At 31.8% G+C, this 15,949-nt stretch overlaps 2 protein-coding genes across 2 annotated transcripts; both read right to left on the reverse strand.

Annotated features, from left to right (window-relative positions):
* Nucleotides 1–11,615: 11,615 nt before the first annotated feature.
* Nucleotides 11,616–12,397, reverse strand: LOC119675482 (putative serine protease K12H4.7). Its single transcript, XM_038086689.1, has 3 exons — nucleotides 12,241–12,397; nucleotides 11,857–12,165; nucleotides 11,616–11,734 (listed from the first exon to the last, which is right to left on the reverse strand). The coding sequence occupies exons 1-3, from the start codon at nucleotides 12,395–12,397 to the stop codon at nucleotides 11,616–11,618; spliced, it is 585 nt and encodes a 194-aa protein (XP_037942617.1).
* A 90-nt stretch (nucleotides 12,398–12,487) lies between these two features.
* LOC119675483 (putative serine protease K12H4.7) lies at nucleotides 12,488–14,469 on the reverse strand. Its single transcript, XM_038086690.1, has 4 exons — nucleotides 14,275–14,469; nucleotides 14,019–14,200; nucleotides 13,724–13,959; nucleotides 12,488–12,723 (listed from the first exon to the last, which is right to left on the reverse strand). Exons 1-4 carry the CDS (start codon nucleotides 14,467–14,469, stop codon nucleotides 12,488–12,490), a joined length of 849 nt encoding a protein of 282 aa, XP_037942618.1.
* Between the last annotated feature and the right edge of the window lie 1,480 nt (nucleotides 14,470–15,949).

Below are 15,949 nucleotides of genomic sequence, written 5' to 3' on the forward strand. Positions count from 1 at the left end.
CACCCAACCGATATTCAAGCATGGAGATAAAAGCAAATAGAGATACAATTACTCTAAAAGGTAATCATTTCACTACGAAAAATCCTTCGCAGCTGACACAAGGATTTCGGAGGTGCCAAATCCAAGCGAAAATGTCACAATGAATGAAACCAATGAGATTCTATGCTCCACTGGGAGATGAGGATGAGACAAGTTATACATATCTTGTTGAGTGATAACCGTTTCCAGTCTCTGCTTCTATACTTTTGAGCGATTGATTATCTTTGAAATGTAAATCGATTTACAACGACTAAGATTTACCATCTAAGACTACTCATGAAAACCATTCAAAGTTTAGCATGTGAAATATTAAGTAATCCTGTAATCTGACCTATTGACATATTGGGAGTTTTCGATATTTGTCATATTCATAATTCTTTCTTACTTTAGAGTTGTCTATGATAATATGAATTGATCCACCGCCATTAAAGATTACAGAATTCCAATCTTGCTTAGCAGAGATTACAGTTTGAACATATTACGGAAAGTTGTGATTAGAATGAATACAAATTTCATTTGAACTAAACCATAACAACGTTTGCTATATCACTCCTTAAAATACTATATATCCTGATTGTAAGTAGAAACTTCTTTCGAAAGTTTTCAGAATTTAAGCGTGTCGTGGGCAGGATTGCTGAGAGTACAATGTATTTAAATGCTACTCGTATATTGAAACATATCCAAAATTTAATTTAATTTTATTTTATTTATATTTGTTTCAAAAATTGTATCTTCTAATTATTAAATGAAGTCGTTACAATCAAATTGTGATGAACTGTTTTTTTCATGTACCACAATATGTCAACATTTATGTTTAAGTAGAACGAAAATAAATATTTGACTTATTTTTAAATCTGTTTGTGTTAAAAATCTTGATGTCAGGCGAAAAATTCTTCAAAACTGAAACAAAATTATTTGAACTAATAACACGAAGAGCTCCGGACTACATGCACCTACGCAACAAGTACCAAGTATCTCTGCACTTTGCACTTGAAAAGGTCAATATTTTTGCCTCGGGAATTATAAGTGAAATGTTTGACTTTCTGCTCAAACAGTTTACAGAAACAAAAAAAAAATTAATTAAGTTAAATATTTTATTTTCATTATCTGCCCAATTTGAGACGCTCAAGTTTCAAGCGAGAATGGCAGTGGCTCTTCCTAACCACAGTCACTACTGCCTTTGTTTGATTGCAGGGGAAGTTTAGAAGTTTGAAATTAAAACAAAAATAATGAAAATTTAAAATTATTTCATAAATTTTGTGACTTATTGGCATTCTTCAGTTCGTTCTGCAGTTCCGTTGAATAATTCACCACAAAAGATATTTCTGCACTCGGTTCGTATTCAAAAGTTTTGTCTTTAGCCTTTTTCATAACTCGCATTTATTATTTTTATTTCTGTCTGCCTCGTAGTCTTAGAGCCTTACAGCCTTACAGCCTCATAGCCTCATAAAGTTTTTATGCACTTGTTTTGTATTTCGGGCATTTCTGTGTCGCTTATATAAGGCATTTAATTTTATTACGAACTCGTATCCTTTTTTGGATGCTTTCCTCCAGCGGAACTCTGCTCGTCGGCCTCAAATTTTCTGACAAATTCAATGTGCCAGACCGATGTTAAGTGAAGCTGCTCCAGAAAGTTACTTTCCATGAATTTTTTATGACTCGTTTTTTAAAGTGATTAAATCGTAACCATAAAGGAATTTTCTTGAGTTTTCATACAAATTGCCTAACCAAGCGCCCCGCTTGTGACCCATTAGTAAGTCGTAAATTCCAGTATGTACAAGAAATGCTAATTAAGCCATAACGCAAAGTCCTTTCCAAATGAATATTTAAAGAGTTCTTTTCGTTTTATGAAAATTTAATAAAAGTGTTAATTTTTGGCCATGAAAAGTTATTTCTATTGTTGTCAAATCCTTTTGATACACACAGCTACGAGAGAAAATTTGGGAAAAGGAACATATGTCCATTTCTTAAATCTGGAAGAAAACAGTCCATATTTTTTCTATTTACTTTTTGAATTTTATTCAACATTTTTAAATAAAATTTCTTGCTTTTGTTCTCATGTTTTTATGCTTTCCTTTAAAATGGATTTAAATATTAAACTCAAAAATATTAAGTTTCCCTGATTAATTGGTTATATATTGGTTGTTTTCAATAAAACCAAGATTGATAACCAATATTGGGTTTATGCATTCTTCTTTTTCTTCATTCCAGTAGGTTCCCAGGGGAACATTGGGCCATAGGGTTTATGTGTTGCAAATTCGTAAATGTTTTAAAAAATTGGTTTTAAATACTTTAGAATGCAACAATATTTTCATTTTCATTGTATTTGAAAATATTTTCATACTGTTTGAAACGAATTTCCAGAAATTAATGCTTCTGTGAAGACCTCTATTACTTAGGTTACCACAATCGAAAAATCCATACATTTACAAAAAATTACTACATGGTGTGACACGTGTTCTGAGGATGGCATAGGCCGGTATTTTTCGAAAATTAGAAAGCTAATGCCAATTCTAAACATAACAGCCACATGAATTTGTTTTAGAAAAATCGAAAATCTGGATATGAAAGCATTGTAGTTTCAACTAAATGGTGCCAGAAATCACACAACACGTCCTGTTTTAGTCTTGTTGGATCACACATTTATCGGTTTGGTGTCATTACAGTACAGTAAGGACGACTGCAACTTTTTGTGGAGCGTATTTGGGCAATCCTCATGTTCTCGACGGTTTGGAACATCTATTTTTAGCTGGCCCAAACTGTTGCCACCAAGTTATCGGAAACCACGTCAAAAGGATCCAGCACTCTAAAATTTTCAAATTAAGGACGATGATGAAAGTTCCAGCTACAACAATATTCAATGATCTTTAATTTTCAAATAAAAAGGATTCTTCATTTTGCTCGCATAGAAGTATATGCGAATTTCAATATCTTGTTGTTAATAGTTCATACTGGTTCATCGAGAGAGGATTTTATTTTTCAAGGAGTGTATAGTGTAGATATAGGCATGAGTTATTTTTCATAAGTACGTTACTGTTGTTTTGCTTTGGTTAAAACTTTGCTTCGAAATTGCCAAGTCTTTAGGAAAGCCGCCGAATTGACAAAGGTAAGTCTGATATTGAGAGAGGTCTTTGTTTTGCTCAACTTATACAAAAACAAAGTTTATTCGCTTGTGGTCTATTTGTATAAAGAAGAGAGCTGTCATCAACATTGGTCGGTCATTATTCAAGGCGTTCACTCTAGTGTTGATGTTGCAACTGCTGCTGTTGCTGAAGCTGCTGCTGTCGTTGATGTTGCACTGAAATTGCTGTAATTGTTGTTTTGTTGAACTTACTGACTGGATATGCTGGCTGATGTTGCTGAAGTGTTAAATTTACTAAATGTTTTCTTCTGTTGCACCATCTTATTCACATGATCGATTTAAGTTTTTTTATTTCTTTTTTTTTTGTTTAATGTTTAACTTTATAATAGGTTTTAGCAATACTTGATTTTAGCAATAAAACCCGAAAAAACAACTGCCACTTGGATACTTTAACGCTCAAACAAAACTTCTCAAGAACAACTCTCAGAACAGCCACATCGCAACTCACTACTCAAAAACCAACTGCCCTGTTCTGAACTTTTCCACCCATGCTTTCACCTTTGGAAATCAGTGAAACTTTGATCATGTGCGTAATGCATGATCGGAAATTTCCATTATTTTCTGCGGTTCTGCAGAAATAATAGAAACATCAAATAAAATGATATAATTTATTCTCTAGCAGTCAAAATATCACTAATTATCAATAAAAATTTAAAAAAAAATGTCAGCAGATATTTAAAATCCAACTTTTAAAATAAGATAACTCCCATTATCCTTAAGTCTTAGAGGCAGACTTATATCTATAAAAAAAAAATTCTTGCTCAACAAAAGACCCCTATTACTTAGGTTAAGTCATATAAAATAGCACGATTTAAGTGTAGGCATATACAGTAAATATAATACCCCAATCTTATTTTAGCGGTACAAGCCTCATATATTAAACACATTCCAAATGAAAATCCAGTACTAGTCATAATTTGCTAAAATATATTTTCTTAAGAAGGAAATCAATCTAAAAACACTTTAAACTTACCATTAAAAAATATTAGATACTTTCGAAAGAAAGCATGATGTTTCCGAAATGGGTATTTGCAGTGTGGTCACCTTTTGATAATTATAAGTGTTGGTTAAACCAAGAACTATGCATATTCACTCTAATTGGTACCGCGCAACTTTTTCGTTTTCAGGAAAACGTAATGAAAAGAAAGCGTTTTGTGGACGTTGAAATTAACTAAGAGGCTTGTAACGAATATATAGATTGTGTGACGGATATCCCGTCCGACAATCTAAAACACCCACTGTATTAATTTAAAAGGGGACTGTTTTAAATAAAAGAAACATTTCCCAGCTTTATGTTTTTTCTTATGAAACGTCCTGTCTACTCTGGAACCTTCACTCGTACTTAACTTTACTCGTATGTTTTCTTGTTTTTTTCTATGCATTTATTTCACTACATTTACTTGACAAAATATTCCATTTGTCAGAATAATTTAAAAAATTTACTACTTGTTGCCGCTTTGTCAAAGAGTATATATGGATATATGGAGTATCCTGCGCTGTCTATAAAATATAGTAATCAGCAGCTTGCTTTGGCTGACTGAAGGGCGACGCTCACGACACCAACGCAAACAGCAAACCGGAAATGTAACTAACCGTAGGAGTGGAACGGAAGGACAGCAGATTTAATGGATACAGTTGACATGAATCAAAGTCGACCAGGAGATAAGGAAGAACACGAAACGTAAGAAACGTAAGAAACAAAATAAAAAGTTTATATTTACACAAAACAAGGACGAAATGGCTTAGCTGTGAGCAAAGTGAAAACACAAAATTGGCTTATATGCGCGTACAATGTCAACATGTCCTTTTCTGGGGGCACACAAAATACTTCATCATACTGCGAGGAATGCGTAGTGGCGCATGTATCTCAGTGTCCATGAAAATCCACCCAACGGCAGAGGATAGCATGTTGCTCACACACATATTTGATGTTTTCAGACTATTATTTTTCTTCATTTTCACGAAGGAACTACATCAGATATTTTATTGACTTCTTTGTTATTATTTTTATGATCGTTCCTATGTTCTCTGAAAAAGTGTTTTAAAACTGAAGAAATGTTTGAGGTTTTAAAAATTCTGATAGATTGGCATTTTACGCAGAATTTTTTTTGTGCTGATTTTGGCCAATAAATAAATTTTTTTTGTGTTTAAAGTATACCTACATCTTAAAAGAGCGGGGTACACAATACATCTTTATTGCTACAGTACAGATTTCAAAACCTTCATTTTAAGTGATTACTTAAGTAAAATCTATGTCAGTAAAGTAACAATATAAACCACTTTAAAGCACAATTTTTTTATATGGTATAATATACAGGTATATGTGTACCCCGTTTTCCTGCTATTGCTTATGTGGTGGCACATTTTTTTGGCCTTAAATTTTTCTCAATTTTTCTAAGGACTTGGAATTTGTTTCGTATTCAAATTGAAGACTAGCGTCTCAGCAACATATATATGTTTTATATATACGTCTTTTACACTCTGTACTCAAATATTTATTCCTTTAGATTATATGTCTAAGCTAAGCTTCTTATCGTATGTACCTCTTTCTCCTATTTCTTTGGTTATATACATATTGTGATTACCGGAAGCCTCAACGTTGTGACAGTTATCACAAATAATGCTAAGGTCGTTGTAACTTATCATCGCATCTGGCTATAAGCACAGTGAATTCTGAGAATCAGAGCAAAGCTACTAAATAGTTTCTCATACATTATTGCTATGTATAAAAGTTTTCATTCCTGGTTATTCATTAGCTATTTAAGATATAGATATATTATGTAGATATATTAAGATTGATTATTTTTGAAACTGAGAAAATAAAATAATGATTAACAAAAACTAAGCAGTAGCGATGAAAGAAAATTTGGAACCGTAGAATTCAGTGGCGGAACAATTTGTGAACGTACTTAAAATTTAATTAGTAAGATCTGTGTATAATCACAATTGAAAGGATTATGTAGCTTTTATGTAAGCCGAAAATGAAGCATTGTTTTTGTCGGCATTTTATGATCTTTCCATATTGTTTGCAATTTCAAACAAATATCCTTATGTCGACTTCTAAAATGACCAATACCTTGATGGTCTCGATATAATTGTTTTATTATTCGTTGCTTACAGATTTGTGGAATAACAATAAAGTATCAAAAAATAAGTTGTATTCTAACCTGATTTTAATATGCATATAAATCGTGTTCGATATTTTTTGTTATTTTTCCTTCCATAATTATATACATATAAGAATCCATCAGAGTTTTCATTATATTATAGTACATATATGTCATTTTTTATTATAGTTTGTCTGGTATTTTTTATTTGACTATTTAAGACTATTATTTAAGATTTTACTATTTAAGTAAATTATAAAAAAAACACAAATCAATTTAGGCAGTCTACTTATATTAACATGATCAAAGATTCTAATCCTAAAAAAGAAATTCGATTATTTTAAATATATAAATAAACAATATTTAAAATAGTTACCTCCGTCCTTTATTCTTGTCCATCTCGATTATGTTTATAGGCGTCACTATGTTACGTCTATTTTATTTTCTTTACTTTAATTTTTTTCTGGTGTTGTTAGTTGGCTCTTTGATTGTCGTTCATTTTAATGTATATGTTAAGTTCCGCATTGACTGCACGATTGAATAAAGTAATTTACTCGTATGTGCATTGAATTTGCATTATCTGAAGATTTACGAAGACTTTTTCAATTTAAATGTACAACTGATAATTACTACAACAGATAAGCACATTATGAAAATGTTTTCAATGCCATAACTTGCATATTTAGTTATTGAAGTTAGGGATTTTAAATAATTTGTAGGCATAAAGATTACTTATCTGCATCTCATAAATGAGAACTTTATTTTTCAAATTAGTTGAAGCTAAGAAGTCTTAAGTTCAAAACTATATCTTCTTGGTGAGTAATTCCTATTATATACTAGCTACTTCAAAAAATAAAAACTCCATCCAATTCCAATGAAATTTATAATGTATTTTGTGAAATATTGATTTCAAAATATATTTTAATAATTTATTTACATTATTCTAGCAATGTTAAGAGTACCTCTCATCTACTATGTTTCTGCCCAGCTCACGCACGGCAGCGATTTAACACGTTAGGAACTCTTTTTCTTGAGGATCTTGACCAATAACAAGACCTGACATTAAAAAGCATTTTCAGCTTCGTTAAAGTTTCTGGGTGGTTTTAAACTCTGAGTTATTCCTATATACGCTGACACAATGGGCCAATAGGCCTAACTGGATCCTTCAGGGATCGCCGGTATATAACCTAATCATAATTCATATAATCATAATTAAAATCGTATACCTTCCAATATATGTATTTGTTATCTATTGAAATTGTTTAGTTAAGACATAAAATTCTTGAGGAACTTACAATATATGTATTTACTACAACTTACAAAGACAGGTACAATTTTAAATTGTAGTATTAGTCTAATTTTGAATTGATGAAAATAATGCAATATTTAGTCATTTTAAGTATTAATTATCCTCCATCCGCAAATTTACTAAAACAAAAGAGCCTTGTGCTGCTTTTTAATCAAGATTCAGTTATTTTCCCGATATTTTTCTTTCAGTGTAAATAAGAGAATATTAAGCGGACGCTTATTTAACTCTGTTTTTGTTAATCTACATTTAAATGGCATTTGGAGCACAAAGTAGAATTTTATTAATATAAGCGAACGCAGTGTTGCTTAAACACTTTTGAGTAGGTTGTGACGTAAAGGGTATTGCGTATACCACCTGTTATGGTTGAGCAACAGGATACCGCTAAAGCAACAACTAAGCTTTTGCTTCAGAAGAGCAGAGAATTCAATTCGTAGAAAGAGTAAATTGCTGAAGAGAATAATTAAAAACATAGAATTTTAACTTATACTCACTGATACATACAAAAACATATATCCGAATAATATTACCAGAGTTTTACACAAGGGTAATGATATGTTAAGGTTTTGTGCTATTGTCAAGAGCTCCTGGAAGAAGACTTAAGCTATATTCAGGACAATTATTGTTGTCACTTCATTAAGATAACTATATTTTGCTTCATTTCATTTACGACTTTAAGGACAGTGAAAAAACTATATCTTTTAAGCCATTCTAGCAGTTTAACTTAAAACTTTAGATGTGCTTTTTTTTAATCAAATCTTAAATACAATAACTTTTAAGAGAAAAATAACGCAGCATCCCGCAATAAATTATATTGCACAACTTACCCCACGTTTCATTATGTCGAGCGAACTGATAGCTACTATAATAGTCGCAGGACGATTTATTGCCGTCTGTTGCCAATATGCTACAGATTGATGCCTGATATTTACGCTCCACGCTCCACATCTGAAAATCTCAGGTGTTTCACAGACATTTTGTTTACATGGTGGGAATCCTTTAAAAATTATTTTATGTATCTTCACTCGAGGGAAAAGTAACAATAGACTAAATCGCTATACAGTGTAATATGTGTTGCATATATATATAGGTATGTGAGTTTAAAAACATACAGAGAGAGAACTACAATGCTTTTAAATTCGTTGATAAAAAACTCCTTAACTCCTTAAAGAAGAATTTATTTATTTTTTGGGTGCATTTTTTTTTGAGTGGGTGTTTTGATGAACTGTAAAGATTCTTTGAAAAATAAATGAATGTAGCAATGGAAAGTCTTTTTTGAAATATGTTATCTATTTAAGTTGAGATCGTCTTATTTAGGCAGTTGCAGTTGAATTTATTATTACCTTGTACTATTGTCAATAACATTAAGAATAATTTATAGATATTTTTAAAAAGTATATAAAAGTTTATTAACCTTATCTATGAATAACTTAATTAACTTAATTAAGTTATTCATACTGAACTAAAGTATAAGCAGATAAACTGGGTAATTGGTAGGCGTTCAGTGTTTTCGACACAAAATAAACTCCTCATTTACAACCAAATTTTAAAGCCTTTATGGACTTACGGTATACAGTTATGGGGATGCACCAGTAAGAGCAATTTCATGATAATACAGCGTTTCCAAAACAAAGTACTTAGAAATATTGTAAATGCGCCCTGGTACATTTGTAGTGCAGACCTACATCGTGACCTAGCAATCAATCCCGTCGAGAACTTCATAAAAACGTATGCTCTTGCCCATGCAACGAAAATTACACAACATAAAAATGCAGAAATTTTACAATTAGTCAATGCAACTGACTCAGCGCGGAGATTAAAACGTATAAAACCCTCAGACCTCACTAAGCAATACCTTCTGCTCAAAAAGGATTTTGTTAACTACTCCTTAAGTAATAGACCTTTTTCAAAAATTTTTGTTATGTTGGTACACCCTTTCTTGACATATGGTACAAATTTGAGCGCCATCTGTCAATTAGTTTGTTTACAACAGCTGTTAATGTGAGACTACCTCAAGTGGATTTAGCAATTTTTACTATGGAAAATTCAGTTGAACAACGAGTTTGTTTGAAATTTTGTGTTTTCAACGAAATTTCATGTGTTGAAGCATTGAAAATTGTGCAGAAAGCTTACGGGGACTCTTCTACGTCTCGAACACAGGCATACGAGTGGTATAGTTCAATCAAAGAGGGTCTTGAAGTGATCGAAGATTTGCCTCGTTCTGGACGTCCATCAAGAAAATCAAGAAAATTGAGATTGAAGATCGTCGTATGACTGAAAGGGAGATTGCTCGTAACTTAAACATCTCAATTGGGTCCGTTCTCCACATTCTACATAATATATTCGGCATGAGTCGCGTTGCAGCTCGATTTGTACCGAAACACCTTGATTTTTTGCAAAAAAAATACCGAAAGAACGTGTGTGCAGAAATGAGCATGGAAACGACTCTACATCCATGAAACGCATCAGAACAGGTGATGAGACATGGGTTTAGGAGTATGACGTCGAAACAAGTCAACAATCGAGCGAATGGTGCTTCGAAAACGAGCCAAAACCCAAAAACCGCGCAAAAGTCGCTCGAAATTTAAAGTTATGCTCACTCTTTTTTTCGACTACCGCAGTGTTGTTCATTACGAATTTTTGCCAGAGGGTCATACCATCAATAAAGAATATTACCTCGGCGTTGCGTGAGTCCATCGGTAAGAAAAGACGAGATTTGTGGAAATCCAACAATTGGATTCTTCACCACGACAATGCTCCATCGCACACGGCTCTTGTCGTACGCGATTTTTTGACCAAACGCAGCACCACTGTCATCACTCAGACACCATATTCGCCAGATCTGGCGCAGTGCAACAATTCCAATTCTCCCTTATATCACCAGTGACATTTCACCTGCTCGATACATATATTTTCAAATATTTTAATTATTTCTAACTAACATTGGATTATTTTCATAATCAAAATAATAAACTATGTATATTATCTAATTTGTAATGAATCCATAGAAGCATAAAGTCATTGACTGAATTGATTTAGAAAAACCCTTAAAGTCTCTTCTAGTCAGCTTGATTAGTGCCTTTCTGTCTCCAATTGCTTGTATTGAGCATCTTCATATCGTTGGTCACCTGCTACTTTTACCGAAGATGAGAATATCTTCAGTATGTCCAGCGAGTACTGAATCAGGCACCTTTCCAACCGGAACATTTTTTCCATTCATTCGACATAACTAAACCAGCGAATCCACTGAATTTGTATAAGGTTAACTAAGTCAATTCTAGTGATTTAGCGTATATAGCTTGTCATTCCATATAATTTTGTATTCAATGTCATTACGTAAAGAACTATAGATCAACCGAAAAAATTTTCTCTCAAATATTTCTAACGCCTTCTCAACGCTGTTGGTTATTGGAAGAGCTTTCGTACCATACAACAGTTCTGGCATGATGACAGACTTGTAGAGCGTGATTTTTGTTTGTTGTGAGAGGGTTTTATTTCTCTCTGATTTTCGGTGAATCTATGGGCTGACGTCATATTTGGTGTTCGTTCGTTGTCAATAAAACAATGATTTTGATTACATTGAATTTACATTTGTCAGCAGTAAATTCGGTTCCAATAGGCTTAGGAAATTGGTTGGTTAACAGAAATTACTTTGTTATTTTCCTATTTACCACAAGACCCCTTTGATGTACTCGTTTTTCTGAAATGCTTGAAATCCAAGAGGAATGATAAAGAATTAATAAAAAATTAATAAAAAATCATATCCATTTGAATATTGGTTTTGTCTTCATTTCGAAATGTCTTATTATGTAAAATTTTGTTCAAGAAAATAAGAATCAATCCTTGCTCAAGACTTTCTTTCCTTTTATTTCAATAAAGAATTTCTAACCATATCCTTGCTCCTGAAGGTTAAATAAACGAAATGCCAAAACTCACATTAAAATAAATTGCTTTATTTCTCAACAATTTGCAGTCAAATTAACCATTAAATGAATTTCTAAGTCCTTTAATTTGTTTGGTTTTAATTTTCAGGAGTACGCAATGCACGGTTCAGAAAATGAGCTACTTTCAACTTGGTCACATTCATTTCCACACTGTCATTAAGGTTGATTGAACCCAGGTCGGCGCAATGAGAATAGCCTGGAACAATAACAGAAGTAAAAAGCAATTAAAACGATGTTATTTTCACTCATTGCGGACATTTACGAGTTTATAAATAAGCAAAAAAAAAGGAAGAAACAATATTAAAATATGACAGGTACCTGGAATAACGATGACATTGCTGCCATTCTGCACTCCAACTGCACGCCACGGATCCAATTGGCCGTGGGTGAAAAAGGTGGTTTCGTAGTTGTTAGCAAGCGCCCAGTTAATTGTGTTACCAAAATAAGCATTTGTTTGGTTTATGCTCGAAGAGATGGTATCTGAAGTAAACGAGTTGTTGTACACATCACGGCACAGTTGCTGGAAAAAGCCAAGCGACACTTGACTAGCGAAAGGATGATGATACCTTGTAGCTGTTGTGGTATACCAACCGAATTCAGAGCAGGTTTGATAGTACCATTGCCGCACTAGATTACAAGAATTATTTATGAAGGTATACGACAAAATCTTAATTGGTTTGGTTAGTTTGTTGCTCTACTTACTGCCGTAATTATCTTGTGCAAAAAAGTTTTTGGTGCTTTCGTATGAGAGATCGATGCAGGCATCATACTTCGTATCCCTCAACCAGAACATATCACTTAGAAATGTAGTTAATGCCTCTGTATCATTGGATTGATGAGATAGCAACTTTTTGCACATACTCTTTATATATGAACTGTGACAACAAAGTATTTTTAATTTTTTTTGTACAGTTTTAGATTTTAAATATGCAGAAATTATTCAGTGGTTTTACCTATAGCTTTGCACCACTTCGGAAAAGTAGTAGCCGACGGTATTGAAAAATGCTTCAATATCCAATGGATTCATGGTATCAAAGTTATCGCAAACCATCAATTTATGTATAATTTCATCACTTGCATTCAATTTGAATTGTGCAGCTAAAGCTTCCATGCCTGTCTTTATTCGTTTATAACAAGTTGAGCCACCTTTTCGTTTTATAGATTCCCCAGCAATTATCATATATTCTTTAAAAAATTACGATTAAATTAAATATATAATTGGAAGTAATTTAGTGAAATGATGGAAATCTATTGTTAAGAAAAAAAAGAAAAAAATTACGGATAAAAATCTTCGGTAAGGACATCTTGCTTAAGTAGCAGTCAGACACTGCAATTGATATATTGAGTATATCTTCTATGAAGCAATATATGCAAGCCATAACACAGTTCGAACAATCAACTGTTGACACTGACTAGATTGGATGTACAAACCTAAAAAGTTTTGCATCTATAAAATATTTAACTATAAGTGTATCTCTATAGTTATATTTCCAATTAATAAAAACTATAAAAATCATAGTTTGAGACCTCACCTAATGGGAGATATAATACAGTTTATTTTGCATAACATTTAGATAGATTAGCTCAACAATCGAAATATAACATTAAATATGTACCAATATTAAAATGGGCTAATCATTAGACATCCAGACTATCAGAGTAATATCCATAATTTAATTCAATTAGTTTTGCTGATTAGAATATTGGTAGAAGTATATGAATATGTCTACACCCAAATAAGGTATTTAATGTTTTCTTCACTGAGTTAAAAATATCTTCACAAATTTATTATATTCCTTCACAAAAGTGCGAAGAGGAAAGGTAACATATTATGATCACTGGAAATACTTTTTATATAGTTTAAATAGTTTATTTGAATGACTTTTTTAATAACTACGTAAAAGTCGCCGTCGTAATACTCATTTCAATACTCATCCATTGTGTTGATATCATAATCATTGGTGGAAGCAGTGATACAGCACAACCAATAAGATGTGTATATTCAGCTATTTCCGGAGGAATGCTTTTATTTTTACTTGGATTCTTGATTAATACAACAATATTTATTGATTTGTAATAATTTAGAAATTCCAAAACCCAATTAAAAGAATTTAAAATCATAGTGAATTTCGGTTTTACATTTTCTTAATTGTTTGCAGAAGTTTTATTTTAAAATATTTCTTACCATAAAAATCCATTTTTGCAAATAGCGGTGCACTTGAGGCCCAACCAGCGGTTGCTAAACCGGGATATATTTTCTGAAACCAAGCCACAATACTTCCGGCATAGGAACCACCTGCTAGTATAACTTTACTATTTGTCATACTGTTTCTGGATTGTTTTTGTGTTGTAATAAAAATATTGAGATCTGCTAGAGCTTGTTTAATATTTAGGTATTTTAGGTTTTCTAAGGAAGTATCACTAAACAAGCAAGGATAAAGTAATAACTAATTAATATTTAAAATCGATTTAATTCTTACTTCTCCGGAATGCTTTTGCCATAGAAGCGATGTTCCACATAATAAAGCATTGCGTGGTGTTGCAAAGCGATATCATAGAAATGTCCTGTAAGCAAGTAGGCTTTCGAGATTTCCCATTCGCCACCAATAAATATGAAGAGTGGTGCACCAGCTTCATAATATTTATCATTTTGGAAGTAACGCTGCATTCATTGATTAAGTAATTAGATTTTACTGAAATATGAATCATATGAATAAAAAATATTTTTCCAAATACCATTTGCCATGTTTGATTGTTGTTCCCATCGAAATGATCAAGCCGTTGTTCCAGCCAATGCTCTTTCACTTCATGTTGACTGCGGTCCTTTGGTAATAGAAGGGGCGGTTCTTGTAAAATTTTTCGGTTCGGATTAATTATGCGCACTGCATTCGCTTGCATAACTAAAAATATTAAAAGTATTGCAGTGGCCATGTCAGTTTCTAGCCGTTTAATAAATTATTGTTTCATTTTTTATCGTATTTATTCAATTCTACTAAAAGCGGTAGTGAAAATATAAACCTTAATAAGCTACTACCCGCATATTATGCTGTCTGAGTTCAATGCTATTAATGCTGTTCATATAGCAGTTAACCTTATGAATATATTTGATAACGAAAATGTTTTTCTTATTTTTTTTTTGTTTTTTTTTTGTATTTCAGTATTTTTTTATAGAAATGAATTTGATTTTTATCACATATTTTATTATGTACCACATTTGTCTTGTTATTTTCTTAATTTTGTATATGTAGTGCAGTTATAAAGCACTTTATTTTATAAATTTTATGTTATTCTTACTTCAAATATTTACAAGTGAGCCCCCTTAATATGTGAGAAAGTGATTTTAAGGATTCATAAAAAATGCAGGATTAATACTTTTCGCTATTGCATCCACTGTGCTGGATTAATGAGAAATAATTTTCACAAAATGTACGGAGAAGCTAAAATCCATTTCAACGTTTTTCTTGTGCCGTGTGCCATATAGAATTCATTCATGTAAATTACAAAAAAGTTACACATAACCTTGAGTAGTTACAATAGTTACAACTATTTCACGACTCTCTTCTTTCCGAACCATTCATATTTTGGTGCTCACGGTTTTTACTCACTTTAATCACTAGCACTATTCACTCATACGCACCGAATCCCACACAACCTTCACCTTAAAGTAGGGTGCAGACTATCATACTGGTATGTCATACAAGAGAGAAAAACGTCGTATGACACACAGGTATGATAGTCTGCCACCTTTACCAACGTGTTGGCGTGCTCACCAAAATTTTGGTGAACAGCTCTCGCATACGCGTTGTGTATGATAGTCTGTCACCCCTAACGATTCATACGTCATACAAGAGCATTTTTGCCTTGCAAATTTATTGTAAGCAGGTGGAATATGTAGAATTATAATATAAATTTAATATGTTTTTTATTATTTTATTAGTAATGTATTTATTATTATTATATTTATTATTATTAAAATCACACTTATAAATTTGTGTTAAATATTTAATTGTATCTTAGTTAAAAAAAATATAAATTTTTACATAAAATTCTTATAAAAAATTAAAATACAATTAAATATTTTATGTAATATATTAAATATTTTATTTAATTTATTAAATATTTTATTTTCTTTTATTTTAATTTATAAACGATGATTATAAGTAAAATTTTTTTTAAAAAAACATCTATATATAAACATCGTTAAATTTATGATCTAAGCCCAGTAATAAAAAAACATATTGAAAATTGGTCGTAATAACAATTAATTAATAACCTAAATTTAAGACATAATACTTTGTATTCTAAATATGCTTTTCTTTGTTAAAACTTGTTATTAAAATAAAATAATTTTAAATGTTAATAACCTTTAACTAACAAATATATGGAAATGATCAAATTTCTTCAAAAACAA

This window comes from Teleopsis dalmanni, chromosome 2, assembly GCF_002237135.1.
Source record: "Teleopsis dalmanni isolate 2A chromosome 2, ASM223713v2, whole genome shotgun sequence".
Lineage (NCBI taxonomy): Eukaryota > Metazoa > Arthropoda > Insecta > Diptera > Diopsidae > Teleopsis > Teleopsis dalmanni.